Source organism: Populus trichocarpa, chromosome 3 (genome assembly GCF_000002775.5).
Source record: "Populus trichocarpa isolate Nisqually-1 chromosome 3, P.trichocarpa_v4.1, whole genome shotgun sequence".
In the NCBI taxonomy this organism is placed as follows: Eukaryota; Viridiplantae; Streptophyta; class Magnoliopsida; order Malpighiales; family Salicaceae; genus Populus; species Populus trichocarpa.
Genome location: NC_037287.2, coordinates 11,680,432 through 11,707,937, shown reverse-complemented (window position 1 = coordinate 11,707,937; position 27,506 = coordinate 11,680,432). Strand labels below are relative to the sequence as shown.

Genomic DNA, 27,506 nt, shown 5'->3' with positions numbered 1-27,506 from the left:
ATGGTCCAAAATATGTTTTAAACATACCATTATAAAGAGAAGACTGAGATAAACACAACATAAAAGTTGCATGCATAATAGAATCCTAGAGAGACTATATGTGCCTTCATATATTGAGGAAAGGGTTAACCGCGTGCCTTTTTTACCTGGACAATTGGCTCAACATGAATACCAATTGACCAAACCTGGATACTAGAAGATGATGTCATTTATTATGTCATCCTGACATCAATATAGGTTTAGTCGGCATGCATGTTAGTGAGAGCGTTCCACCAACCATGTTATTGAGCCATAAGCCGAGCCGAAATGAGTTGAGGCAAGTCATGGGTGAGTTGAGCCGATCCATGAGATTATGGTAGAGATTGAGTACAATCAATCCTATATGCAACTAGATTTGTTATTTAATTTAGGCTACCCATTAAGCTAGATTCTTGTTGAACAAATCTAAGCTGTCTAAAATGCGATTTAGACGAGTTCTCAGCTAATTTAAGTCTAGATGCAATGATGTGGTCCAATTGTCGAGAATTGGACTAGAAATGGTGGCAAACTAAATTATGATGGATTGCCTTTATAAAAGTCATCTAAAGGTCATCTTAGTAGGCAATAATGTTGAAGAAGAAAAATCGCACATGTTAACCTAATACTAATGTTGAATTACTAAGTTGAGGAATTTATTAGAGAAGTTTAGCCTTGTCAAAGAGAATTTAGCATGCTTAATGCCGTAAAGAAATGTGGAATTAGGTATTCTGGACACCCTAACATATGGAATGTGGAAAGGTCATGATGCATAGAGAAAAAGATGAAAAACCAATATTGACAAGTCTCTAGCATTAGTAGTCTCGCTAGGTGTAGAGAAATAAGATAAATTGATTACTTAAGATGTTCAAATAATTTGTGATGGGATTAGAAAGGAAAAGTTTATGACCAAATATATGATGGAATAGTTGTTAAAGATAGGTAAAACACAACTAATAAGTTAAAATTATTTATGTAATGCTATTCACATATACAAGATTGCTTAAATATACAAAAGTCAGTACGATGGATCGATATAGTTTAAAAAGTTCTATCTAATATGGAATTGCCAAAAAAAACTTTTACCAAATAAGATTGTTGATCATTAAATTAAATCTCATTCCTAACACCACATTTTATCTATAAAGAGAAAGGCAAGTGAAAGTCTTAGGATACAAAGTAGAATGTCTATCTTTATAAAGTTAAACTTGTAGTTGGAGTTTTATGTTAGAGACAAGCGTGAACATTCTTTAAAAATGATGTGGCTAACCATCTAATTGAGTGATCATTTAGTGTGAATAGAAGTGTGATTTGTTATCTCTAATGATAGAACTAATTTAATACTCAGATAGAGATACATAGATAGACAAGTATTGGCATAGATAATGATAAAGTATTGACTAGAATGAATATGGAGATGATATTACCCCTGTGATGAAGTGCAGAGCTAAGTAGGTCTCTTGACAATGAGCAAAATACTCATGAAGTAGTAAGACAAGCTCCTAGTTAGGAGCGAACCACATTTATAGGGTTTTATAAAAGTAGTGAGCTTTTAATGACATTACAATACTCGGAGTATGAAGACAAGTGCAAATCAATTTTATATATTGCCTCTTCAAGAAGAGTGGAGAGCTAGTTAAACTATTGGATAAAGAGCAGATGACTTATAAAGTGGTAAGATATGATTCCTAGGTTGGAATAGAGTAAGGAAAAAACTCTTGGATAAACAATATTTTGAAAGGGTGGTGAGCTCTTAATAGCATTATAATACACGAATGATGTTTATCGCTTTCTAGACTAGAGTTATTATTAGATTCATAGGTGAGGAAAAGATTCTACCATATTGTAAAGAAAGTTGTAGCCTAGATGAAGTGCAAGGATGCACAATAACATAGGCGAGATGGACTACTTTAATCAAGTGAAAGTTCATCAAGTGATGCTTATTCATATCAAATGGGAGTTTACCATACGGATATAATCGAGGGTAGAAGAAAATTTGATTCCTTTTATCTAAGTACGAGATTGTTAGATATGAAGATAAAAGCATAGCTAAAGTGTGCTAAAATTATGATTGAAGTTGAGTTGAAAATCATTGATGTATGTCTACTAGTTGAAGCAGTCAGTGAGTGAGAGTTGAGTTAAGTAGAGTTATTCCTTCTTCTCCTCCATTATTGTATATATGTATTTTCTTTCTATATATTGATAATGGCTGCTCCGTAGACATGGATGAATTACCAAACCTTGTTTTATGTGTACGGGCAATAATCATCGAATTATAAACTTTTTGACGGAATGGGTGCGAAATTATTGATTGAAAATGCCAACAAAATAGACGTGTTCATCGGCAATTCCTTTGGTGTTTTCACTTACAAAAACCCTACTTAGACATCATCCTTTTCAGTTAGCTTTTGTTTTCATTCTTCGGTACCAGTTAAGACTTCATTTCATTAAGATCTAGCATGGTAAACTCCCATCTTTCACTTTTAGCCTTTCTTCTTCTTTGTATCTCGCGTTTAATTTCTATTGTATTGGTTTTGATTCATTTTCATTTGTTATGGCTCCATCCTATGTTCATTTAATGTTCTTTGCTCTTGATATCTCTTCATGATTTTCTTCTTTGCTCTATTTCAGCCCCACACACACACACACACACACACACACACACAAAACTCTATTTTCCCTTTTTTTTCGTTTCCGTTTCCATGTGTTCACTCATCGTTTACTTTTTTTCCCCTTTTGTATACACTTTTTCCTTTTCATTTCAATTATTGTTGTTGTTTTTATTCAGTTTTTGTTTCCTATCTTGGTTTTATTCCTGCCTTCATCAAGTTGCTACTCAAATATTTGGGATGAACCTCTTTCTTTGTTACTTCTTGTTGTTTTCTAAATACAGTCATGAGTTTACCCTAAATAAAAACTACGCATCATATATATAAAAAGGATTTTTCAGTAAAAAAATCATAACATGATAAAAAATACATATATTTTTGCTAAAATAAAAAAAGAAAAGCGTTGATGAGACAATGGAGTTTTTGCTAAAGTTTTCTTGTGTAATTTAAATCATTGTGATTCTTTAAAATATTTATTTTTATTATCACAAAGTTGTATAAAAATAGGTTATACAAATCATCTCCCAATAGCACGCATGTATACGGTTAATTCCATCTAAAAACAATACAAAAAAAATTATAAGCATGTCAATGTAACGAGTTAAAGATGGTATGCATCATTTACCTCCTGCCCATTTTCATTGGAGGTTCCAAATTTACAAATATATATATATATATATATATGAGCATAAAAACAAATCACCCAGATTAATATAAATCAATATAATATTAAAGAATCAAATTAAAAAAAAATAATCAAGGAACCAAAAAAAAAGTGAGATGCGTAAAAAACGAGTATAGAATCCATGATAATTGCTCTCAGATGTCAATGTGAATCACTAATGGCTCTTTGTTCTTTTTATAATTATGAGAAAAATGTAATTTTTTTAATCTCATTAATGAGTGAGTTTATTTAGGGTTTGGATTGTCATAAGAATTAAAACAATATTTAGAATTTTAATATCATATGTAAAAAAGTTATAAATAATTTATATCTATTGTAAATAATAAAATTTAAAATAAAATCTCAAAAAAATTTCATATCCTGCATTAAAAAGATATTATCTTCTCATTTTAAACTGAAATATTTAAATCAAAACGGTATTTTTTTTTATAATGTAAAAACACAGCTTTCTTCAATTAAAAAATAATATTTTAATTAAAATATTTAAAACAAAAAAGTGATGTATTTCTAATTCAGTGTGTATTTGATATTTGTGATATGATGTAACTTTTAATAGTGTTTTTCAATTAAAAATATATTAAAATATTTTTTTATATCATAATATTAAAACTATTTCAAAACATTTTAAAAAATATTAATTTAATTTTTTTTTATGAAAAAAAATTTTGAAAGCACTTTGAAAAGTGGGTTGAAACTACAACTCCATTTTTTTACGGTTGGAAAGCTCTAGTGCAAAAAATTTGAATTTTTTATTTTCAAATTAATTTTTTAATATTTTTAAATCGTTTTGATGTATTGATTTTTAAAAAAAATTATATCAATGCATTTCCAAGCAAAAAACAAACTTTAAAAAATAAGCACTACCATAATAACAAACGGGCTCTAAATAACAATAATTCATGGGGTGTTTGATATTGCGGTAGTGATTGCTTTTGAACGTGTTTTTCGCTCAGAAATACATCAAAATAATATATTTTTTTAATTTTTTAAAATTAATTTTTGGTAACAGCACATTAAAATAATTAAAAAATATAATTAAAATTTTTTTAAAAAAAAATACTGAAATCTTAACCATCCTCCGCAATCCCAATAATTCATGCAATCACCTCTTAAGTCTTAATGACCTAATTTCAAGGGAAAGACAGTAAGACACCTTCGTTCCCTGCAGCGTCGATCAATGGATGTAAAACCTGCTTCCTTCTTTGCTTTAACCATCTTTTCTTTCTTTGCATTTTACGTGCTTGTCGCTGTCCCGTCCACCTGTCATTTTGAAATCTAAGCTATTTGACGGGTCACGGAGCGAGTTATAATAAGTCCCTGACTTCATCCACCTGTGACCTCCCTACCCGCTCGTTTTGCATCACTGCCAATCAGTTGCATGTCCTTCGTTGTCACGCCGGTACCAGGCAACGTTGTGTGACTTGCACCGTGTTTTTCATTTCCATCAAAATAAATACTGTTTATCAAAAAAATATTATTTTTACTTTTTTATTTAAAAATTATTTTTTTATATTTTTTATTATTTTATTGTGATGATATCAAAAATAATAATAAAATATTATTTTGATATATTAAAAAAATATAATTTTAAAACATAATCACAATTATAATATCAAATAAACCGTGATATCAATTAAGTATTAAATTTAAAAATAAAATGTCAAAATTATTCAGTGTATTTATTTTATTTTCAGTTTTAAAATTAATAATATTCCTATTATAGGGCAATATAAAGACAAATAATAAATTTTTTTCCCCTTTTGATCTCTGTTAATGGGCTAAGTCCTGATAGTTACTCTTAGATGTCAAGAAATTTAATTCTCCAAATTTATATTGGATTTCTACCATTTTTTTCTCCAATACATGCAATCTGACCGTGTAGGTGTGGTTTTGCATTTATTCATGTATATGATTGAACTTGGATAAAAAAAAAAAAAAATAGATTTATAAATCTTAGATGATTGCTTTAGATATCTTAGATCCCGTTTAGTATTGTGGTAGCGTTTGATTTTTAAAATATTTTTTATTTTTAAAAATTTATTTTTAATATTAACACAATAAAATGATCTAAAAATACTGAAAAAATTAATTTTAAACGAATAATTTTTTTTTAAAAAAATAAACTTTTGAAACGCATAAATAAACGGGATTTTAATACTCTCAGTCTACGGTTTTAGAAAAAACTACTGGTATAACTCCTTGTTTATAAATGTATGTTTTAAAAAACAAAATCCCAAATCAAAACATGAATAATAAATGAATTGACTTATTAATTCTAGATTCTTTTCCTTTTGTTACTATAAGATATATAACAATGCCAAACAATGATGTTTGGTAATTATGATTTTTGCCATTTATTTATTGAATGAATACTACAGAAACCAATATCAGAAAACAAATAAAAAAAATGTATTAAGATTTTATTATTGGTAGTGTTTAAGGGTTTTTTTTTTATTAACGTGGATATCCAGATCAACTTACATATATCTTAATTAATTTTATAAATTTTAAAATTAATAATAATATAAACCTCTAATAATAATCATATTAATATTACGGTACGCGGTTTACTAAGATTTCTAAATTTATTGCTCTTAACGTGTATTGTTTAATAAAGGCTTCAATTTAACTAAGAAAAGCAACCTCCATGAAAGGGATTTCATTTCTTCCATGTTTATCCACCCATGAATACGATGGTTAAGAATTCAAAAACCGTTGGCACGTTTGACACGTGCAAGCATCCCAAGCAACAGCCCAACTTCTCTTCCATAATAACCGTCCACGTCTCTCAAATCATCACCATCCAAAAACTCTACTAGTCCCAATCCATAATCAGGCGGCTCAAAACCCCAAACATACATTTACGCGATCGTATGAGCTTGCAACACACCGACATTTCTCTCTATAATAATAAAAACAAATAGAGATAATTGCCACCTCATACAAAAGAAAATCTCTCTAGTCCCCTTCTGTGAAAAGCAACCTAATAAATTAAAAAAACAAAATCTATAGAGAGAGAAAGAGAGTAAGATATATAAGGAAAGAAGAAAGCAGAGTAAGTTTGGTGTCATGTTTTGGATTATGTCGTTGTGTCTTGCTGGTTTCCTTCTTGAGTTTTAAGGTAAGTTGTATAAAGGGTTAGATTTGTTGTTGTTGTTCTTGTTGTTGTTGTTGTTGTTGTTTGTGTGTTTGGTTCTTGAGAGATGAGGAAAGTCAGGTTTAAGAGTATGAAGGAGGTTTATGAGAATAGTAGTGAGGTTATTGAGTACAAGGTAGAATTGTTGTTCACGGGTTTCTTTTCTTATTTTGAAGCCCCCTTTTTCTTTTTCTTTTCTCTTTGTTTGGGGTGCTAATGGTTCATTTTTTTTGAGAGAAGGTTTGAGCTTGTGGGTTGATTCAATTTCGAAAGATCATAATCTAAGTTCTTTTCATTTCATTTCATTTTTTTTTCAGTTTGCTAATAAAACTGGTTTTTTTTTATATTGGTTTCTTTGTTTTTAAGGGATTAGAGGTGGTGTTGTTGACTATGTTCTTTTGACCTGTTTTTGGTCTTTTCTTTTGTGTGAAGGAAGCTGAGTTTGTCCATTTTGTTTGCTTAATGTACTGGGTTTCGTTTCTTTATGATAAAGCTCAAATCTTTTTTATTATATAAAATTACAACTGCTGATTAATTCATTTAGCCTGTGCACTGGTAGGAGAAGACATGATATATCATATATGTGATCATTAACCTCAACTTTTATTATTGTTTTGGTTGTTCTTGTACCCTCAGTTTTATTTTATTATTGTGACCACTGCCGTACTGCAATGGAAATGTGTGATATAAGCAACTATTGTTTTGTAAGTGTTTACGCAGTTTCTGAGTAATTAAACAGCAGGAATACGAAATAAGCCTTTCATTTTATCACTGTGATCTGAATTAATCATGCAAACATGTTCATTTTGAGAACTTAGTTTAGAAAGAGAAAAACGTTTGTGTTTTGTTATGAGCTGTGAGAATTTTATTGGTAAGGTGATTTACAGTGGACATTAATTAGCTGAATTTTTTGTTATTGTTTTATAGATCGCGCCGACATTTAAAGTCGGTTATCCGGTAGAAGGGCCTTCAGATGGAAAGAACCACACTGTTGGGTTGAATATGGTAAGAGTGATCTAACCATAGTTGATTTTGTTTGATGCTTTTGATATGTTGATTGTTTCGTTGCTTGTTTGATCATCAATGAATCTTGTTGCCACGATAGTAAAGCAACGTGCCGATCAGTCGTTTTATCCAGTAGTTTCCAATAATTACTTAATTTATGACAAGTTTTGTCGGGGAGCTTTGTTTCAAATGAGCCCAATTATATTCAGCATCGCCAGGACATACATCACAGTCTGTGATGGACTTTAGATTCTTAGTTATGTGTTCCAAAATTAAATAGGAAAATCTGGATTTGATTCATTGCACAATCAATTCCAAATGGAGAAAGTTTCATTTTTCTACATGTATTGAACACTAATGCTTTTATGGCTTCATTTATGATACCAAACTAATTTTCTTACCGTGTAGCATTAGTTATATTGCACTTTATTCTTTTAAGTATCTAAAATAGAATTTTAGTGAATAAATTATCTACCTACTCATTCAGTATTGTTTGCTATAATCTGTCAGTTTTGCCAACAATGGGTTTAACTATCCATGCTACCATTTTATTTTTGTGCATTCAAGTTTGTGAATCTTGGAATTTCATTATTGAGTTATATTGTTTCCTTATTACTGCATTTCCATCTTAGGTGTAATTATTAAAGTTTGCAATTGTAGGGATCCTCTGTCACAGAAAATATGTTCGGTAGCAAACAGTATTCAAGTGATAAATTTCACATCAAAGAAGAATCTGGGACGTGTAACGAGTGCACAGGCTCATGCTCATGTTGTATGGCGGCATCACTGCTGAGAATGAAGGCCGATGTTGGGTTTTCATATGAAATCTCCAAGGGAAAAGTAGATGCTCAATACTCTCGCAGTGGTGCTGATATGCTATCCCCCGTAGATAGTTCATGCAATAGTAGAAATCGTTCCACCAGCGAGATTAGCAACCTTCTAAGTGCATGCTCAAGTCATGATTCATTCTCTGAAAATGAAGAAAGTAAAGACACTTTGAGAGCATCTGGTACTTCTGAACACTCTGAGATGCTAGTAGAAGAAAATGATCAGCAGACTGCTCGGAAAAATCCTGGTTTATCCAGAACAATACTATTTCATGATAGTAATATTTTGTTTAAAAATCATCAGAAGCCAAAAGAATTGGAATGCATTGGTGATGATGCCTCTTGTATTAGTGGTTCAGAGTACACAGACAAGATTGCTGGTGATCATCATTGCTATACAGATAGGAAGAATGTATCGTCTAGTTCAACCTCAATTGACAGTTTTCCTGCAATTGAGAATGCTGCTAATGTTCGACCTACTCTCTGTTCTTTAGCTAAAGGTCAATTTGATACAATAGACAATAATCAGCCTAGAACCTTAATTAAGTTTACCAAAGAATCTTCACCGACAATTGCAGTTTTTTCAAATAAATCTAACCAAATAGATATTTCTTCAGCTAGAGATTTCTATATTGGGGCCAACTCATCAAAGGTGAGTGATTGACATTCTCCCCTAAGCAGATAAATACACCTTTTGCAATTTAATTTTCCTATATACTTATTATATTCCTCTCTTTCAGGGAAAACCATCTGAGTGCTCTGAAGAGCAAATAGAATCACCACTGATGAGAGCAGCAACCTTTTGGGTTGATGCTCAGATACATGAAGAAGAGAACCACACAGAACCTGTGAAATCTGAGATTGGAAGGAAAGATGGAGAAGCTGCGGTTGCAAAATGTTCAGATCAGAAGGGAGATGAACCTGCTAAATGGCAACCCACTCCAAAGGCTCAGCCCATGGTCCATGATGGTGAACTGGACCACATACAAGATGAGGTATGTATTGTTTTCTTATGTATTTTGGCATATTTTGAGCTTTATATACTGCGCTTATAATGTTTATTAATATGAAACTAGTAAAGCTGGCAAAATAGTAATTTCAACTTCCGAAAGCTCTGAACAATAATATTTTTTTTGTATGAAATATTTAAAAAATTCTAAACTTAATATATATATATATATATTCTAGGTTCTATTGAAATCCTGCTTACCAACACAAACTTACACTAGAAACTTTTCTGGCAAAGGCCAGTCCTCTGAGTTGTTGTGATAGATAAGCTATGCTGAAGAAAATATATGAACTAAGGAAGTGGTCTTATGGTGTATGCTATAATTTAGAAGATGTAATCTAAAAGTAAAGATGTGCCTGTGGTGAAGATTGATGGTGGAGGAAAACGCCAAAGTGAACATGCATGACCATCAGAATAAGCTCAAGGATTGAAATGGAAGTGCTCTTAATGGAAGAAATAAAATTGATAGGCAATCTATGTTTAGTGCAGATTACTAGAGGGGGAAAGAAGCTAATATTTATTAAATGCATTGCGGAAACTGGGTGCTAATAGCGTGTCTAAGTTTTAGAAGAAACGTGAGAATAAGGAATGAATACAACACGACAAGTTAGATGCAGAGTACCGAAGAAATTGAGAGAGGTTGTCTATGATGGATTGGTCATGTGCAGTATAAATGAAAAAACTCAAGGTAAAGATGACCGAGAGAATGTTAATTAGTGTGGCAGGCTTGGATATAATTGTTTATAAAATGACATGGAAAGGAAGTTGCTTGCTTGGCCTCAAACAATTGTGTCACAGGTTTATTGAGTTGAATGGAGTGAACCCATGATTCTTGGTCTACATTGTGATCAACAATATGGAGTCCTGAATTTTTTTTTTATTATGGTACTAGAATGATATAAAGTATTGCTAGTTAACATACCACATCCATCCTTAAGTACTCCACGGTTGAACAAGTTCTTATTCTTGTTTTACAAGACTCATTAAAGAGATTTCATTTGATGTGGAAATGATAACTTTTAATTAGACTTCTCATTTTGATTGCATGATGCAACCATTATGACCTATGCCTATTTACCGTTCAACCTAGCTTGTGCAGTTGACCTACCTTGATTCACTAAAGTGATGTGTGAATCCAGCAATAAGAGTTCTGCTAAAAAAGTTCTTTTTCCCTTCATTTCTATCTAAGCTTTTGTTCTCCATCCTATGGTTAGAGATCCGTGCGCATTCCTTTCTCTTTTGCTGTTTGAGAGAGAGAACCATATATTCTTGGTAATTTACTACATTAATTTTATTGCCAAATTCTTTCCTGAATTTGGCTAATTGTATATTATTTGAGATGTTTTTTCTAGTGTTTGTATCTTGTTAGTTATTGGATAATTATGTAACAGAAACATCACATCAAACTTTTCAAGTCTTATTGTTTATTAGTTTGAGGGTTCTTGTCTTAACAATTTGCCATTAGAAACATGAACTTCGCTTCACCATGTTGCATTTAATGAATGTTTCTATTTCTGTAGAGTCTCCTGATATGCACCTTGTTCTAATTTCATTTCATATATGTCTTTACATTTTCTGCCATCATTTTGCTTAAACTTTAAAATACTTTCAGGATTGACATGGCCTGGTTATTTTCTGATGTCATTGCAAAGCAGGTAAAAGTCTGTGATATCTGTGGGGATGTGGGTCAGGAGGAGAAGCTTGCTACATGTAGCAAGTGCAGTGATGGAGCAGAACACATGTAAGTACATAACTAATCTTCTGGATCCTTATCTTTTAATTTAGTCATTCTGTTGAAAATATGTGCTACTCATGTGGGTGCCATTTAAGCTATTCCCATTGACTTCTGTCAACCAGATATTGCATGCGTGAAAAGCTGGAGAAAGTTCCTGAAGGAAATTGGATGTGTGAAGACTGCATGCTTGGGGATGAAAATAAAAGACAAAAGAAAAATAACTTTGAAAAAGAAGAGGCAGTTCAATTAGAGAAATCATCACTGAATGAGATAATAAAGAACTCCAAAAATTCAGGTGCTTTCAGCTGTAATATTAGTTTGGAATCAAATACTAAAGGGATGGGTGTTGATAAGAACAGAAGAAATGATAGTTCTTCCTGTCACTTCCCTGCTAAGAGACCAGCGGATGATTCAGAAACCTTCACTGCAAAAAGAATGGCCCTTGAAGAAGGTCACAACTCATCTATGCTATCCAAAGAATCCTATCCTTGCAGCAAAGTGGAAATTTGTCGGGGTTCTTCCCTCAAGAACATTGATACGAGGAAAATGAAACCAGCCTATGAAGGTATTTCTTCTGGAAATAATTCTTATTTTTCTCTGGAATTCTTACAAGTAGCCACAGTTAAGCTAATAAATCACTTCATGTTAAGCTTTTACTGTAACTTGAGGAAGAAGTTGTGTTAAGTCTCATTTTATTTCTTCTTTTACTTGTTTGGTTAAGTTTTAACCCTTGGTTACAGGTTCTCTTTCAAAATCAAAATCACCTCTTGATATAAGTTCAAAAGTTGAACTCCAACAGTCAGAGGGTGGTGTCAACAAGCAAAATTTGGGGAGAGTAACTGCTACCTGTGGCAATAAGGAGGGGGTTGGCAGGATACCATGCAAATCTACATCATTCAAGAAAGCTAGCTCAGACCATGTAAATGCTGCTGACTCCAAGGTTAAAAAGATCTCTTCTAATTTGGCCCATGTAGAAGAAATGAAAAGACTAAGACATGTAAAAGGGCAAAATTTGGCTGTATCAGAAACTACATTCCATAAATCATTGAAGAAATCACCAGTTGCCGATAATCATGCTTCTGCATCAATGAGGGATGAGAGAACCCCGCATGGAGGGGAAGCTAGCGTACTGCCTTTGTCTACGCCCAGACATCATGATATGACGGCTGTCCAAGGTGATGGAAAATCAAGTAGCTCATTAACATCCATCAGGGATGTTGCTCTTAGAAACTTTCCAAATGAAGAACAAAAAAGGCTTCTCAATGATGCATCAAATGACGAAGCATTTGCCGCCAGATCAAATCAAAATAATTTGATCTCCATCCACCCTTCCAATGAACCATCTTATCTGAAAGGATTGACCTGGTTACCTTCTGCAGTGGATATTCCTTCTTGGGTTTCTGTTGTCCCACAGCTTGAGTGCATATGGCAGTATGTCATTTTTCTCTTTTTACTGTTACATTTTTTATTTTGTTGAAGACATATGTTGTAAATTGGCACTGCTCTTCCTGGAATAGTCTCATCAATGGATTTTGGTCTGTTGTGCAGAGGTGGATTTGGAATTCAGAGAAGTGGAGTGTTTATTAGTTCTTGCGATGGCATTCAAGCACATGCATCAAGTTGTGCTTCACCTAAAGTTCATGAAATAGTGTGTAAATTTCCCCAGAAAATTCTAGCAGAGCAAGCATCCTCCTTGGTTATGTGGCCAACTCAGCCCCCAGAAAGCGAGGCCAAAGAAGAAAACATTGCACTCTACTTTTTTGCCAAGGATTTGGAGAGGTTTAAAGTTTTACTTTATGGAGATTATAATGCTTCCTTGCATGGTGTCTAACTTTTTTGTACACTTCTCATGCAGCTATGAAAGTAACTACAAGATCCTGATGGAATACATGACTAAGAACAACTTGGGTCTAAAAGCAAACATTGATGGACTTGATCTGCTAATATTCTCATCTAAGCTGCTTCCAAAAAGATCCCAGCGTAAGCAATGACTTTTGAAAACTGGCTTTACTTGTCCAGATGAAATGAGGATTTGTTTATTGTACTTCAGTTAAATTTTTAACTTGTTCCAGGTTGGAATCAAATGCTGTTTTTATGGGGTGTATTTAGAGGGAGGAAGATAAATTGCTCACAGGAAACTCCAAATCCTCAAAGGAATTGTTTTTCCGAGTTGAATGTGGCACATTCTGGTTTGCAGAACCTGCATTCCTCTGCTCATGCGAGTGGAATTATGTCTCCCTCAAATATTTTTAACAATATTCAACAAACATCAGACTCTGTTACCTCATTCGAAGTGCCTACTCTTGCTAGAATGGGCGAGAGCTGCGAAAACAAGGTTTCTTCTCCACTTAAGAAGCTTTTAGTTTTTCAAATTTCTGACAAATGGCTGAGTTCTGATGGCACTTCAATGAAGAGTGAACGGTTGTCTAGGAATGTGAAAAACAATGACCCTTCTCAGGTAATGTGGTCTATCCCTAGTTGCTAGTCTGGTTATGTTTATCTTTCATTTTGTACATGAAATGCATCATGTTAAGTAAATGAGTTGCTGAAGAAAGGAAACACACACAACCTCACCTTAGTTTGCAAAAGAATGAAAAAGCACCAACAGAGCATAAATTCTGCTTGCTGTTTCCATCTTGGAAGCTTTGCTATTCATGAATCAGACTGCAAGTTTTTCTTTCTTTGGTCTGATGGGTTAGACTGATGTTCTTTTAGATTATTTTAGTACTCTGTCAGCATGTTTTTATTTATACTGTTCCCCACAAAGATGCTGTTTATAAGGCGTACCTTTTTCAGGATAACTTGATGCAGAACTGATTATAACTCAACTTGAATTTCCTCTTTTCTTTTTCTAGAGTTTTCCTAAAAGAATAGATTCTTTATGACTTTCCTTCATCGATGCAACTCTAACAGATATGTAATCCTCTCGCGTGACCACGATAATTTTCAAGCTTTCTCTTCATGTTTCTAAAGGGTTTTCCAGTTATTAATCTTATTGAACTTGAGATATGCCTCATAATGCTTTTTTGAAATATGCTCACAAGTTTAAATCTTAATGTTACTATCTTCGCCTAGTTATGACCCCTTTGCTGTAGTTTTACGGAGTTCACCATCTTAATCATACGAAACTGACAAAAGAACATGAATTCAAATATTTGCTGTTTATTGTACAGGGGCAAGAAAAGGAAAAAGAGAAAGGAAAACAAATTGATCCAAATAGAGAGAGTGATATAGAAATGGTAACAGTCGATGAAGAATGCGAGGGCAAAAGGATAAAAAAATTCAATGGAATGTTGGAACATAATACTTCTGGTGACTTCCAGTTTTTGGGTGATAGATTGCCATCTGGGGTAATCGATCTTAGTCCTGTTTATATGAAGTCTGTGCAGTGTCAAGAAGGTCCCATGAATGGTGAGAATCCTTTGGAATCTGGAAATCTAAACCTTGAACTTTCCTTGGGATTTGGGAAATCACGCGATCATGGGGCTGTTTCCCTGCTTCCAAATGTCGGGCATAATAGAAGCAAGGACACTAAGGATTCCAATGAAGTAACGAGCAACAAAAATAACGAATGTTCGACGTCTCTCACTCTTTCTCTGGCCTCGGCTACCTCCATCGAAGAGAAGGAAGCGAAGCAGGTTATGGAACCACAGCTGTTGTTTCCTACCATGGATGCTTCACTGTTTCTTTCACTGTAAATAATGTTTAGGTTTTCATAATGGATCGACAGAATCAGTTCATGCTCCAGCAGTATACTTTTTTGCACATTTAGTGATGCTCTGCATGCAAGTCTCCCTTGCAAATGTAGAAGGAAAGATTAGGGGAATTAGTGTAGGATGTGTCCTTGTGGTTGCGAACGACATCTTTGTACCTGCAGCCAAAATGTCTTCTCTATATGAAAGCGTACTCTTTACAGCTCTTGCCATTGAAGTTTTTGTTTTTATTCAAACTAAAGGATTTGACATATGATTTGCACGACTTGTAGAAATAATTTTTTTTTCAAAAATACCTTTTTACCTATTGGTATTCTATCGAGCAAAATAATTATTATTTAGACTAAAAAATAAATTAATTACCTTAAAATATTTATAAAAAGCTAAGTTAATCTTTTTTAGGTTATTTGATTATTCCACGAGTTTTTAGTTTGCTTTTTGTATATAAAAAAATTATAAAAATTATATTTGAGAGATATCTTTACAAGTTTGAAATTATAAATCTAGAATTATAGAAATAATAGTTAGAGTTAATATTATTATCATCAAATTTAACATCTAACTTTAAAATTATCTAACTTTAAAATTCAAAATTATTCCACGAGATAGGCATAAAAAAAACTCTAAAACAACTATCCAAATTCAACTAACATAATATCCATGAATACTTGTTTAGCTTGTAGGACCACCCAATATTTATAAACCCAATTTACGAGCATGGATAAGTATTGGATATTGATTGTTAATACCATTTCAAAGGTCCTTCTAGATTTATTTATTTTTTTTATATGGATACAAAATGTCCAACATTATGTTATGGGTTTATTACATATTATGTATATGTAGATCAACTCTGTTTTTATAATGAAAAGGCTCATCGTATTAATATCTACTAAACAAATAAACCTATCCAATTTAAGTGTCGCATCACACTATTGACTTTCTCCATTTTAAGACTCTCATTGCTCTCGTCAAATCATTATACATTTACTATCATATACTAAAATTAATAAGACAAGTCATGGAGTTTGGGCCAGAAAAAAAAGGGCAGGCCCGATTGTGAATTAGACCTAACAAGGTCCACAGTTGTGTAAATAACTCGTTACCTTGAGCATGCAAGGTAATGGAGCAAAGCAATTTTAGTCATGCATCCTCGAAACAAGGAAGAAATGAAGAAGATGAGTGGTTAACATGTGGTTGCTGGTGATCTTTCCTAAATAGATCAAGGTTCGAGGAAGAGGAGGACAGCAACAATTTAACAAAATAGCAATAATCTATAATTAGATCAAGTTTACATGATCTTCAAAACATGTCTATCAATATGTTTGTAATCTAGCAGGTTGATTACTTGTAAGTATATAGCTTGTAGGCTAATAACCAGTATGCTTATAATTGTAAGAATCCAGCAAAAACTTATAGTTTTCACTACCAAAAAAACAAAAAACCTAAAAATATTTTATCTTATTAAGGATGTCCAGTTTGTTTTTGTAATGAGATTGGGGATCACTCTATATAAGTTCTTTGTTCTTAAATATTTAGTTATTTTTTAATTCAAAATATTAAGTGATTTGATTACTCTTTAAGTTTATAATTTTTGTTTGCCTATAAAAAGATTGCAAAGCTTTAAACTTACATTTAAGCGATATTATTACAAATTTAAGGTTAAAAGTCTAGATTTGTAAGGATAATCCAGATTTTATATCTAGAATTTAAATACGAGATTATAATATTCTTCATTTACGTCAAACTTAGCACTTGACATTCAAATTCAAAGTCCTCTTAATTAAGACAAACATAAAATAACTTTAAAATATATACCATAATTTATCTAATAAAAAAAATAGATATCCATACTTTATTATTTAGATTTTGATATCTAAAAATATTTATTGGATAATTATTATTTATTATTAACATAAGATAAAGTAAAAATAATAAATAATCAAGATACATACACATATATTATATTAAATGATGAAATTACAAATATTATACAAGTATATAATATAAATGTTGGAGTATGTAACTATGTATATATTATATTAAATTTAAAAAATATAAATGTAGAACATTTATATTTATATGTACATAGTACTAACATATGAATTTTGGATAGGGTTAAAATTGAGTATCAAATTAAAAATTTACCAATATTTTCAAACCTAATTAATTATATATTTAGATCAATTTAGATTAACATCCACTAACTTCGGATCAGCATCCATTAACTTTAGGTTAAATTGTCATCCCAAACATGATGAATGGCTTAAAAATATGATGAACAATAACCGTAAGCATCTCACTCTCAAATAAAATCCACCTACGGATTTAAAGAATCAGCATTCCATTTTCTTCTGCCACCTCAAGGCGTACGTACCCATAAGCAGCAAATCACCACGCCACACTTCAATTTAAAGTTTTCCTATACCTTTTTATCAAGCAGAAACAGCAACAATAATATTTCACCTCATCCAGGGAAGAAGAAGAAGAAGAACAACAACAACAACAATATCACTCTCATCACACTGGCATTAAAACCTCAAACCGAGCATGTAACGTTGACATTATCCCCGCCGATATTTGTGCGCGCCGATGCGCACGTGTAAGCCAGCAGAAAGAGCATAGGCGGTAGAATCCCACTCAATCCATTTAAAGACATCTGTTATATTCATAACTTTTACAACTGAAGTAGTACAGTAAAGTAACATAACCAGACAGCACGCTCAACTAAGACGTTCCTAAGGCAGCCATGGCTTGTTTAGATCAGAAGACCGGGAAGGAATTAATTAAAACTAGTGAAGAAAAAAAAATCTGAACTACACTAAAGAGGAGAGCATTCGTGCTTTGGATTCAATCACGGTGTTAAGATTAGTGTCGACTTCAATATACTATGGAAGGAGTGCCATGTCAATGGTCCAAAGCGCGGTAGTGTTGAGTGGGAAGCATTTTCACCGTGGATTTTGGTCAGCCCATAGTTGGTACATCTGCATATTATGAATGGATTGATTGGGGTTGCCATAAATTCCAGGATTCCGATTAACAGGACTGCCACCATTCTCATCAGAAGAATCGCTTGAGCCCCCTTGAGAGGGGGGGCTTGCTGTGGTTAATGGTGCACTAAAATTCAACATCTGGGGTGGGGGTGTTGAGGAAGGTCCAGATTTTGAAGCACTTGAATTCGATTTCTTTCCATCTGCAATGAAGCTGCCCACGATTACCTAGCAAGAAACAAGGAATACATGTGAATTATAGATCAAACAAACGATATTTCTGTCAGGCTTTTGCATATCAAAGATCCCCTGATGCTCCAATACCATCATAGTATTATAGCAACAAATAAAAGACGAGTGACGGCAGCATGAATAAAGACAGCTTTTAGCAGCATGAATACCTGTACAGGAGAAGCTGCTGTTAGCATCCCAGCAACTCCCCCACCCAAAACTCGACCATCTGACCCTGCCAGTGATACACTCAAACCACCAGATCTGCTCCGACTGCCATTACTTTCAGAAAGCAAGAAGGAACCCGATAGAGAAATGATTTCGAATCGGCCCTGAAAAGAAAATGGTGTAAAGGAACAGAAAAGCCAGCATTACCACATGAGGGAAACATTAAATCCTGAAAAATAAGTAGAGGGGATGGACCTGCTGGTTAAAAGTTTAACACCCACCACCACCACATTCAGACAAAAATAAATCTTGAAAGAAGATGATTTTACTGAAGATAACAGGAAAAAGACCAATAGTGAGGAAGGTACTAAGCAGTCAATTAAATCTAAGACCTAAAAACTCTAAACCTGTTGACTTGGTAATAGCTTTAATTTTGACACGGCGTATAGCGTGGATAAAAGCTAGGGTTCTCAGACCCTAAGGTTACAGACTTGAACTGCAAAGAAATTTAGGAAAAACTCTCTAGTGTTTTATTGAAAGTCTTAATAATAGTCTTTTTTCTCAAAATAAACTAGACATCCCTATTTATATTAGTTCTAAAATCTTTTATAGGAAATAATTTCTAATTAAAACATAATTAATAGAATCCATCTAGCATTAAAATTTCTAAATAATAAAATACTAATTACATTAAAGTCCTAAGCTAAATAGAAAAAAGAATTCAAATACAACAAGGTAAATAAAAACAATATACAGTAACTTTTAAGCATTATTTGAAGGTCTTCTTGATCTCCGATCATCATGAAATTTAAACCCAATAGAAAACATGGCCTTTAGAGTCTTCTATCAAAATTTCAACTTGGTCCAACGGTTGAATTAAAATTTATGTTTGATTTACATAACTGCATCTTAAACTCTTCTTAAAATCCTCAAAACCTACAAATCTTAACCATTAATGAAATAATGCAATAAACATTATTGTGCCAAGAATATGGAAGAAATCCCCCCCGATTAATCCCCTCTACTTCCAAAAAAATCATCATCGAGTTATCTATCAAGAATTGAACTTTTCGACTCCAAATGAACAAATATTTCAAATATAGTAGTGTAGCTAACATATTCATGAAGTAGCATGTCCTTGACCAATGAACTTTAAAATTTAATTTATAAAGTGTGAATGCTAAAAAAAACTTCATAGTTAATATTATATTTTTTGTTCCTATGAAGTCCACTTGTAGTTCCTTCACACATTCTTTTTCTTCAAGCTTGACCTCATCATCATCTATGACTTCCAATACTTCAACCTTTGGATATAAAGAAACTTCAAGATAATCTTTGAAAATACTTTTAGGAGAATTTTCAGAACTTCCCATGTCCTTCATGTCCTTGTTTGCAATATCTTCATCCATGATTGAAAGATTATTGTTTACCATTGGCTTCTCCAACTTAAGGTCAAAAGACTGAAACTGCTTGTCAGCACCTTCTTTGATCACATTATCTTCAACAGATTAGATAACTTTGAAATTTTGCTTTCATCAAACTCCTCCACATTTTTCTCTTCGCCTTTTGAGATGGTTGAATACAAGACAAATAATAATAATCTATTTGTTTATCTACCCAAAATAAAATCTCTTCATAATTATCTTATATAAGCTCCAAAATTAATGATTGTCTCAAATCTTGCCACGATGAAATTAAAGGCATGCCAATACGAGTTTTAAAGTGTAGAAATTCAAACCACAATTTTCTAGCATTATAATAAAGTTTGTGTACAATAAGTCCTACTTTTTGATGAAAATAAGCCTTGTTGAAATAAAAGTAAGCTTCCAACTTTACCAACCACTTAATAAATCTTTTCTTCGAAAATCTCCCATCATAGAATAGAATCTCATCAAATTCAAGAATAGATCTAGGGTTTGGCTTGCCTCGACATAAATCTTCAGGCAAGTTCCTCTTCTCTTCACAGTCCTTGTTTGCGTTACCCATTAATAGAGCTAGATCTTCTATGATTTGCTCCAAACGACCAAACATTTGTTCCCGAGAGTATGGAAGTATTTTCCTCATTGTCAAATTTCTACCTAATTTCCATGAAGAATGCAATTAAGTGGTTTAAATTCAATAGATATTGAAAGAAGCTCATCAATACTTTGTATATCAATTAGCAACTAAGCAAAGTTCATCTAACCTAAGAAATGTCATTCCACATACACAACCACCAATACCAGGGATGTAACTTACTTAATGATTTGGATCAACATCATCTTTCTGCTTCTTGATTTCAAATGACAGCAAGCAGAATTCTAACTATCAGCTTAACAGCATCTAAAGGTGCAAATAAGTACATATACATGTTGTAGCTGCCTCAGTTTCCCTAGGGCTAAATTTTGATTTATTTTGAGGTTATCTGCTGAGAGCCACACCCTCCAAGCATTCCAAGAGGAGAATGATAAATCACCATCGAGTAAATGATATGCAAACAAGGATTGTGAAGAGAAGAGGAACTTGCCTGAAGATTTATGTCAAGGCAAGCATAAAAGTGCACAATTAGTGCACTTCTAGAAAGTGCAGCATTAGCCTAATGCAAATTTTTGGTATATATCCCTATCACAATCAACAGTAAGCTTAATACCAGTAGCATTTTGTGAGAAAAAACTCAATTTAAGAGTCAAGTTACAGATTTTCCTAGTTCTCATTCTACTCCTTTACGCTAGTAAATGAGAAAATACTTTGTTCAACCAATATGTGGTAGGAATGGGACATATGTTCTCGAATCTACAGAAGCAATGTCAATCTTTGAAAATTTCTCAGGGAAGCTCAAGTTCAATAATATGGTCATCATCCACTACTGCTCTTGGCAAAAATGAACCTCAGGAGGGTGACCTCGGAAAGGCAATAACCTTGACATATTTCACAAAATAACCCATGCCAAGATATGAGCAGAACATTTACACAAGTTCAATGCATACACTACTTTTTGTGGGGAAAGAATGTGTTTCCCATAAAACAAGAAGCCCACCATTCATAGCCCAAGTGCAACAATTCCATTCTTGGAAGATTTCTTGGGGAAGATCAATTTCAATAAAATGTCATCCACTACTGCTCTTGGCAAAAGTGGACCCAGAAAAGGCGACCTAGAAATGGCCATAACCTTGACATATTTCACAAAATGACCATGCCAAGATATGAAGCAGAACATTTACACAAGTTCAATACACACACTGTTTTGCAAGAGAGTTTTTTTTATATTTCCAATAAATCAAGAACACTACTATTTATAGTCCAGGTTCAACTTCACCAAGACCATACTTATCAAATATTTTGCAAATAAATTAGCAAATGAGGAGCCCCGGAAAACTTCAACCAATAGACTGACCAGACCTTGGTTTCCAGCTTCACAGCATGCTATATATTTAGGAAGAACACTCCCAATAGCCACACACAATGCATCTTATTTGCTCTTACCAAGCTAAAATGCAGGTCCAGAATGAATGTGTGTGTTGGTGTGCAAGGCTGACAAGGGCATCTAAAATATAAATTCACAGAACATCACACATCTGGTTCTAATAAGGAATGAAGATGTTACGGGCATTTGAGATTAAATTATAGCGATGGCAAAGGGTACTTGAAGGCCATTATACCTGAATTATCTATACTGCAAGAAACAAAAGTTTCCCAAGATTAATGGTGATTTATAGACATCACAAGTACCTCATATGTCACGGAACCACCAGACATTGCTGGTTGGCGAAGTGTAACATTGCAGATGGCACCATTTGCAGAGAGAATACAAACTGTCCGTGGCCCTTGCTGTGAAAAAGCCATAATCTTTGATGCTATGTCCTGTAAAATGAAGGGTATATTGTTAGAAGACTTCACATGCTTTCATAGTTCCTATTTAAAGAAAGATAACAGAACTTCATAGCCACCTCTCCACCACCATATCCCCACCTTTAATTTCAGAAAATAGAAAGGTAGAGAAAATAGCTATTCATTGAGATCTATGAAGCATATCTACATTTGTGAAAAAAAGATAATGTGGTGCTAATTTAAACAATATTTCGTTAAGCATCAGGAAGTGTGAATGCAAATCATCAAATTGCATTAAGATGCACTTATTTTCAGAAAATGACTCAGAAGGACAGTGCTAATTTGAGGAATGGAAATAATGAAATTTGAGCGCCTCCCATGTGGAATAAATCAATGTCAGTGCTTTATGTGGCTTGCAAGTAATTTGGAGTATGCTATCAGAAGCTCTCCCTTCAGCAGAAGCAATTAAGTGCAAATACTTTGAGTGTGATGTGATGCTTTTAGAGTAAGAGCAATAAAACAACCTTATCTTCTGATTAATAATTTCAAACAAACTTGAAATTAAGCATAAAAGTCTTGAACCCTCCCCCAACTAAAATGTTTTGTTCATGAACCATAAAATAAAATACTTTATCTTCCCCTTTTTTCAAAAAAAAAAAAAAACAGGAATCAAGTGTGTTTGGTAATGCAGTGCACAAGTTTTTTAAAAAAGGCATTTGGGTTGAAAAAGCAATGCTTTTTTGGATGCTTTTCCATGGTTTAGAAATCTTCATATCAAAAACCATCCAAAGGCATCAATTTGATGTTTTTTCCATAAAAACGTGTTTTGAAAAGCACTTTCAAAGGCAGTTCAAATGCGTTACCAAACATAGCCTAATTATTTCCCCCGATATGTAATAATGAACATCATTGACAGGTTTGTAAGTGACAAAGGGGGACTAACACAAGCGCATGGCGGCTAAACATACACTGCAAGCACACTGACTATTTGGTTTCTTCATCTAAGTCTAATTATCTATAGAATAAATCTCTATCATACAGGTCTCAAAAAATAATACCTTTTTTTGCAAATCTATGTTAAAAACTCAAGCTCTGCTTCCATTGCATGTCAAAAATAACATTCACAAACATGTTTAAATTGTTGCATTATCAAAGGTTCATCCTTTTCATCCAAATTATTGGTTCAATATTCCCACTGAAATCTTCTCAAGAAAAAAAAATTCTTTCTTTGATACAGCAAGAGAGAAGAAATCCTTGCAAAACATCATATCAGAGAATAAATGCTTTTGACTTTTGTAAATCCAGTAAAAACTCCAGATCTGAAGCATGGCATCACTGCTCCAATATTTTTTCCTTTTCTGCCTCCATCCCATTCTATATAAACCTTCACACATTAAAAGACAGAAACTTTATTTTGCATGGCATATATTTTAATGGTAAAGCAAATAATTCCCCTCCTCCAGTAAATTACAAGAGACTTAACCAGTAGAAGACTCTTTGGCACAATTACATCTGAGTTCCAAACTGCTTGGAGCAGGCTGCATGTTCTACCTCCTTGATCATTTGTTATGGGCTACGTGGTTTGCAAGCTATCACTCGACAGACTGTCACTTAAGCCAAATAAATGTTTGGTTTCTCTCTGCTCCCCATCTCTTCCAATACTTCAATTTGAATTTGAACACTAAACATTAGATATAACAAAACAAGCTTAATGACATTAACTTTTCATCGATAATTGTCAGCTCCACATTACAATGGTTGTAGTCATTTCTTACTCGGTCCTTTCTGGTATATATAAAATCTATGCTAAAAACTGCATCTAATTTGCGCTCATGTTACGAGCATGCTACTTCTTCCTCATCCAACACATTGCCACAAAGCATGGCCACTTTAATAGCAATTGTACAAAACTTATGATCATCGTTATTTATCAAACATTAAGCTTTGCCAACAATCTCTCAAAATCATTACAAAAAAGCATTGAAAGTTACCACATAATTTGATCACACACACAGATATTCCAAATTGTTGAATTTGCAAAATTGCTGAAATGCAGCACAACCACGTATGTTACATGCAAGTACCAACCCAAGAGTCTAGGCTACCTCTAATTTGTTTTGGCAACATGAACTTGTTTCATTAAAAAAATGCAACCTTAGATTTATTATTGAAATGGACATGCCTTGAAAAACAGGGTAAAGTTCAAAGGCTTAGGCATCCAGGTAATAAATAATTAAGAAAATGTATCACCTTCAAAATGAGCTAAAATCAAATATTGAAAAATAAGTCTCTCGTCACACTATAAACATATACGAATAACCAACAACCATCCAAAGGAAAGATCTCTCACTTTCCCAAGAACTTAACTATTTGGGTCTTTTGGGTATTGCCTTTGTGCATCTAAAAGATTGATGAAAGAAACACTGCTGAAATCAAAATGAAAACTTCATTTGCAAAAAATTAAATATTAATATTCTACTATCTCCGAGATATCATCTAACTAATCAACAAAAATACTCAAAAAGACTATATTATTCGCACTTCCAGCATTTTTAATCTAACAAACAAAATAAAAATGCATTACATACAAAGCACAAACTTCAAAAACTGCACAAATACATACCTCTCCAGCTTTCACCGTGATCACATGTGGTGTAAACCCTACGCCTCCAACCCCACCTGTCCAGAAAAAATACATTTATCAAAACACAAGAACACATTTCAAGAAAAAATTTAACAAATTTGCAAACAATTACCCAAGGCATCAAGCTGCTTCTTCCCAGAACCTGGCGGCCTTCCTCTGTTCTTTTTAGAAGGATGTTCAGATGCCGCATCATGCGTGACACCGCCGCCACCCGAATCCGCATGCCCAGCCGAAATTCCTGAAGGGACGGGGGTGGGTGACAAACCCAAGGCAATGTTACCGTCGGGTGTGTACTTCCTGGGCCTCCCCCGTTTCTTCTTGGCGGGCTCTATACTAAACCTCATCCCTGAAGAAGAAGTGGGCGACGATCCATCAAAAGCACCTTCAGGCTTGGATTGCAGCCGATTTCCTGACATCGTATTGAAGGGGAAACCACCGCCAAGAGCAGCATTTTGAGGAGAGATATTGGGGTTGTTGATCAGGTGAGAAGTGGTTGATGGGTAGGAGGAGGTGGGGACCAGAATCATGCTTGGCTGTGATTGTAATTGCGGTGGCGGTGCATGCGGTGACTGTAGCTGCTGTGGTTGTGGTGATGGCTGTGGCGGTTCTCTCGAGTCCATCTGTTTTCGTTTCCTTAAAAAAAAAGAAAAAAAAAAAAGGTATCTCTTTCTTTTAGGGGAGTGGGAAAATGTGAAGAGAAAATTGGGAAAAGGGAGAAAGAGAGGTGTGGTGTAGTTAGAGAATGGAACCCAACACTTCGTTCACATTTAGGAGAAGTTCGAAGTGTACAGATGGAAACGAAAAACTTAAGCGAGGCTGAAAAGTAGGGTTTTGGATTTTAGGGCTTTAAAAAGTGCTCTCTCTCTCTCTCTCTCTCTCTCCCCCCACTTCATGCCCCAATGTTTTCAATCCAATCCATCTCCTCCTTTTCGTTTTCAAATTTTTAATTGCAAATAAAATAAGTACATACCAAGGATAGTGAGGGCTTAAATTAATGCCCAAATACTTTTATAAGTGGCTTTTCAAAACGTTTTAAAGGTTTGATTTTTATTTTATTTTATTTTCTTGGTGTATTTGTATAGATTTGATATGACTATGCCAATTTAATTCTTAGAATATACTAATTTTGATTTGAATGACTTGTTTAAAATTTGATTGTGAAATTTAATCTTAATATATAAGAATTAACCTAAATGTGCACTTATATTATTAGATAGAAGTAAAAGACATTTAGGATCATTATTACTTGGATATAAATCTTGGAGGTGTATGATTATGAATATCCAACTTTTACCTCCAACTAGGTTACAAATTGCATAATTTCATGTTTTTATTTTTCTAAACATATAAGAAAAATGAATTATTTATAATATTTATGCATGACATTCATGACACCCTATATAAACTAAAATTCCTAAAACAAACCCAAAAACAAATTGATCTAAAAAGTCATTTAAATATGGTTTTAAAAGACAAAATTTAACTAGAATAATATGAGAATTGATGGCGTATGATTTTTCATTGTATAAGAAAATCACATTTACTATATCCGGGCTCAGCCTAAATGACGTGCCAAATATTATATTTATTGGTGGGCATCAATGTTTTCACTAATCAATTTTCATGCAACTCTTGAGATGAACTAACGTAACCAAGGTCTATAAATATTTTTGGACACTAGGTAAACACAAAAGTCATAATTTTTTCATACTCAACAATTTCATTATTCGATAATTCCTGCTAACATTCTCTCTCAACTCTCTCATATACGTACTCATTTAAGGATCAAAAGTCTTTCATTCTATGAGAAACTTTGTTTTTTTAGGTAAACTTTCAGTTACCAGTCAAGTCCAACAACTAGTAAGCTTAACCTCAAGGCCCATATTATGCTTGCATGTCTTGGCTTAGAATCACAACCCATGGATTTTCACATTGCTTTATATTTTTTTCTTTTTCATTCTTTTTTTTGTTATTGATTTTTTTTAAAAAAATTATCTTTTAATGTTATGTTGATTAGGATTTAGGGTTATCAATTTATTTTGATTTACTTTTTATATGTTTAGCAAGATCTTGAAAATTAACTTGGCTTTCAGTTGGTACTCAGTTTTACTAAAAAGAAATTGATTTTATAGCTTGCAAGAGATTGAAAATGAGAGGACCAAATTTTTTTATATAAAAAATGTTGAACCTTTTGTTTATAGAAATAAAGTGGTGTCAACTTTTGTCATCTTTCTCTCTTTTTTTCCCCTTCAAATAATCAAAATTCTTTTTTCTTTTCAAATTAATCTTTCATTGTTGTGTTTATTGTGATTTGAGGTAGATGATTTGTTTTAATCTAATTTTATGGAGTTATCTTAATCTAAATAAAAAAATTGCATTATTAGTTTGGATATCATGAAAAAAATAATAATAATATTTTGTTATTTGAGGAAAAATAAAAATAAAATAAAATAAAAGGAACAAAATTGAAATGGAAAAAGAAGGGGAAGTCTTTTAAAAGAATTGTGTTAATGCCTTTGTGTCCTGTGATTTTATCAATTTTTCTTCCTAGTCCTTTTAGTTTTGAAATTAAAAGATTTAGTTCAAAATTTTATTTTGATTTATAAAGTTCATGACTCAAATTACGGATTTGGTAGGTTAACTTTGGTTAATTAGGAATTGAGTTTCATAATTTATTTTGTTTTACTTTCTATGAGGTTATTGTGATCTCAAACAAACATATTGACATTGAATTAATACTTAATTTTACGAGCATCTATTTTTTATCATATAATTAAATAAAAATAGTTTTTTTAAAAATTATTGAACTCAGATAAGTCCATAACTTGAGTTGTCGGTTTAGTGCATTAACTTGAGTTAATTCAGAATTGAATTTCCTAATTTATATTGATTTTTTTCTATGAAGTTATCACAGTCTTAAGTAAACTTTCTA

General features: G+C 33.0%; 2 protein-coding genes across 5 annotated transcripts; one reads left to right on the top strand and one right to left on the bottom strand.

The window, feature by feature from the left end:
• The first annotated feature begins 6,262 nt into the window (after window positions 1-6,262).
• LOC18096963 (uncharacterized) lies at window positions 6,263-14,936 on the top strand. Of its 4 annotated transcripts, none has more exons than XM_024597639.2 (11): window positions 6,263-6,430; window positions 7,373-7,450; window positions 8,111-8,929; window positions 9,018-9,272; window positions 10,942-11,027; window positions 11,144-11,586; window positions 11,762-12,452; window positions 12,570-12,800; window positions 12,877-13,001; window positions 13,094-13,479; window positions 14,195-14,936. In XM_024597639.2, exons 2-11 carry the CDS (start codon window positions 7,448-7,450, stop codon window positions 14,717-14,719), a joined length of 3,564 nt encoding a protein of 1,187 aa, XP_024453407.1. In that variant the 5' UTR covers window positions 6,263-6,430; window positions 7,373-7,447; the 3' UTR covers window positions 14,720-14,936. The 4 variants fall into 4 exon arrangements, with proteins under 4 accessions (XP_024453407.1, XP_024453408.1, XP_024453404.1 ...); XM_024597640.2 differs by having other exon boundaries at window positions 6,293-6,364; XM_024597636.2 differs by lacking the exon at window positions 6,263-6,430 and adding an exon at window positions 6,498-6,581.
• Window positions 14,937-17,232: 2,296 nt separating this feature from the next.
• LOC18096962 (AT-hook motif nuclear-localized protein 13) lies at window positions 17,233-25,465 on the bottom strand. Its single transcript, XM_006385580.3, has 5 exons — window positions 24,687-25,465; window positions 24,554-24,609; window positions 21,832-21,963; window positions 18,126-18,287; window positions 17,233-17,952 (listed from the first exon to the last, which is right to left on the bottom strand). Exons 1-5 carry the CDS (start codon window positions 25,192-25,194, stop codon window positions 17,683-17,685), a joined length of 1,128 nt encoding a protein of 375 aa, XP_006385642.1. The 5' UTR covers window positions 25,195-25,465; the 3' UTR covers window positions 17,233-17,682.
• Window positions 25,466-27,506: the final 2,041 nt, after the last annotated feature.